Genomic DNA, 1405 nt, shown 5'->3' on the forward strand with positions numbered 1-1405 from the left:
TGCGCTCCCTCGGAGCCCGCTTGCGGTGCGGGCCCCGCCGCGCAGGGCCTCGGGCTGCCGGCCCACGGCCTCTCTCCTCCTCTCCTAGGACGGGGACGTTCACAGGCACCTCTACTTGCAGGGTGTCCTCACCGGCTTCGCCGAGGTGGCCGAGAGACCCAAGTAAGTGAGGCCGGGCCTGCGCCGCTGGCAGGACCCTGCCCGCTCGCACTGGACGGGTGCCAGGCTGGTACTTGCCCGTGGGCTTCGGAGGCCGAGGAGGAGAGATAAGTTACAAGGGACAAAACGCGGATGCCTTGCAAAGCAGGTTGAGAAGCAAGATGAGATGATGTGGTCTGCAGACCTTGGCGTCCTGCTGACAAGGGCAAAACCGGGTATCTTGTGCTGTGGCCAGCTGTCTAAATACTGCCTTCTTTTGCTTGCGGCATGTGACATCATTTCACTGAGAGTTCCCAGTAAACAAATAAAACACCAGTAATATGTCTGAAAAGTGAGACTGTTAAACAGAAGGATTTAAGTGACAGGTCGTTCTCTACCCAGTCGAAACAGCAGCAGAGCTGCATGGTACAGACGGCTCCAATTAGGAAGGCTAGGTCTGGGGGAAGGTCTTCGTCTTGCTTTAAAACCTGCCCTTCTATGTAAAATTGAGGATGTAGCTTGAGGTTTTCCTACAGGTGCCTCTTAAACAGCGTTGGCACAAAGTTTTAATCCACAGCCGCAAATTTAAGGTCAAGTAGCTTGTTTCTCGCCTTGCTTCTTGGTAGTTGTTCTTAACTGAAGCATCATTTTACAGGACAATAATCTAGACGATGCTCAAGCTGCAGCAGCAAATCCATTTTCAGCAGCTGGTACTACAGTAATCCTCATTCCTTTGCACCTTCCATTTATAAAATCATGGAATTGTTCTGGTCGGAAAAGACCTTTAAGATCATTGAGTCCAACTGTTAACCCAGCACTGCCAGGTCACCACTAAACCATGTCCCTCAGCAACACATCTCTATGGCTTTGAAACCCCTCCAGGGATGGGGACTCCATCACTGCCCTGGGCAGCCTGGGCCAATGGTTTTGTTCACAAAAAATGCCACAAGCAAATACAGTCACCTGGGTGGCTATATGCAGCCTAAATTAAGTCTCTGATTGAATTTAAGGCACGGATTTCCTCATTTCCCTGCAGGGTGTCAGAATTCAGTTGCCACGTCTCCGGGTGCCGCCAGGTCTTTGACACGCTGGAGGGGTACGAGCACCACTACAACGCACTGCACAGGAATGTCTGCTCCTTCTGCAAGCGCTCCTTCCCATCGGGACACCTCCTGGACATCCACATCCTGGAGTGGCACGACTCGCTCTTCCAGGTCATGGCCGAGAAGCAGAACATGGTGGGTGGCTGTGCTCCGCTGGCCTGACT

At 52.8% G+C, this 1405-nt stretch overlaps 1 protein-coding gene across 1 annotated transcript; it reads left to right on the top strand.

Moving 5' to 3' along the window:
- Positions 1-88: 88 nt before the first annotated feature.
- ZNF511 (zinc finger protein 511) lies at positions 89-1376 on the top strand (the record flags this gene model as incomplete). The annotated part of the gene is made up of 2 exons (XM_008944148.1): positions 89-162; positions 1175-1376. Coding segments are annotated over 2 exons (276 nt in total), but the record flags the coding sequence as incomplete, so codon positions are not given.
- Positions 1377-1405: the final 29 nt, after the last annotated feature.

Source organism: Merops nubicus, unplaced genomic scaffold, assembly GCF_000691845.1.
Source record: "Merops nubicus isolate BGI_N331 unplaced genomic scaffold, ASM69184v1 Scaffold50837, whole genome shotgun sequence".
NCBI lineage: Eukaryota > Metazoa > Chordata > Aves > Coraciiformes > Meropidae > Merops > Merops nubicus.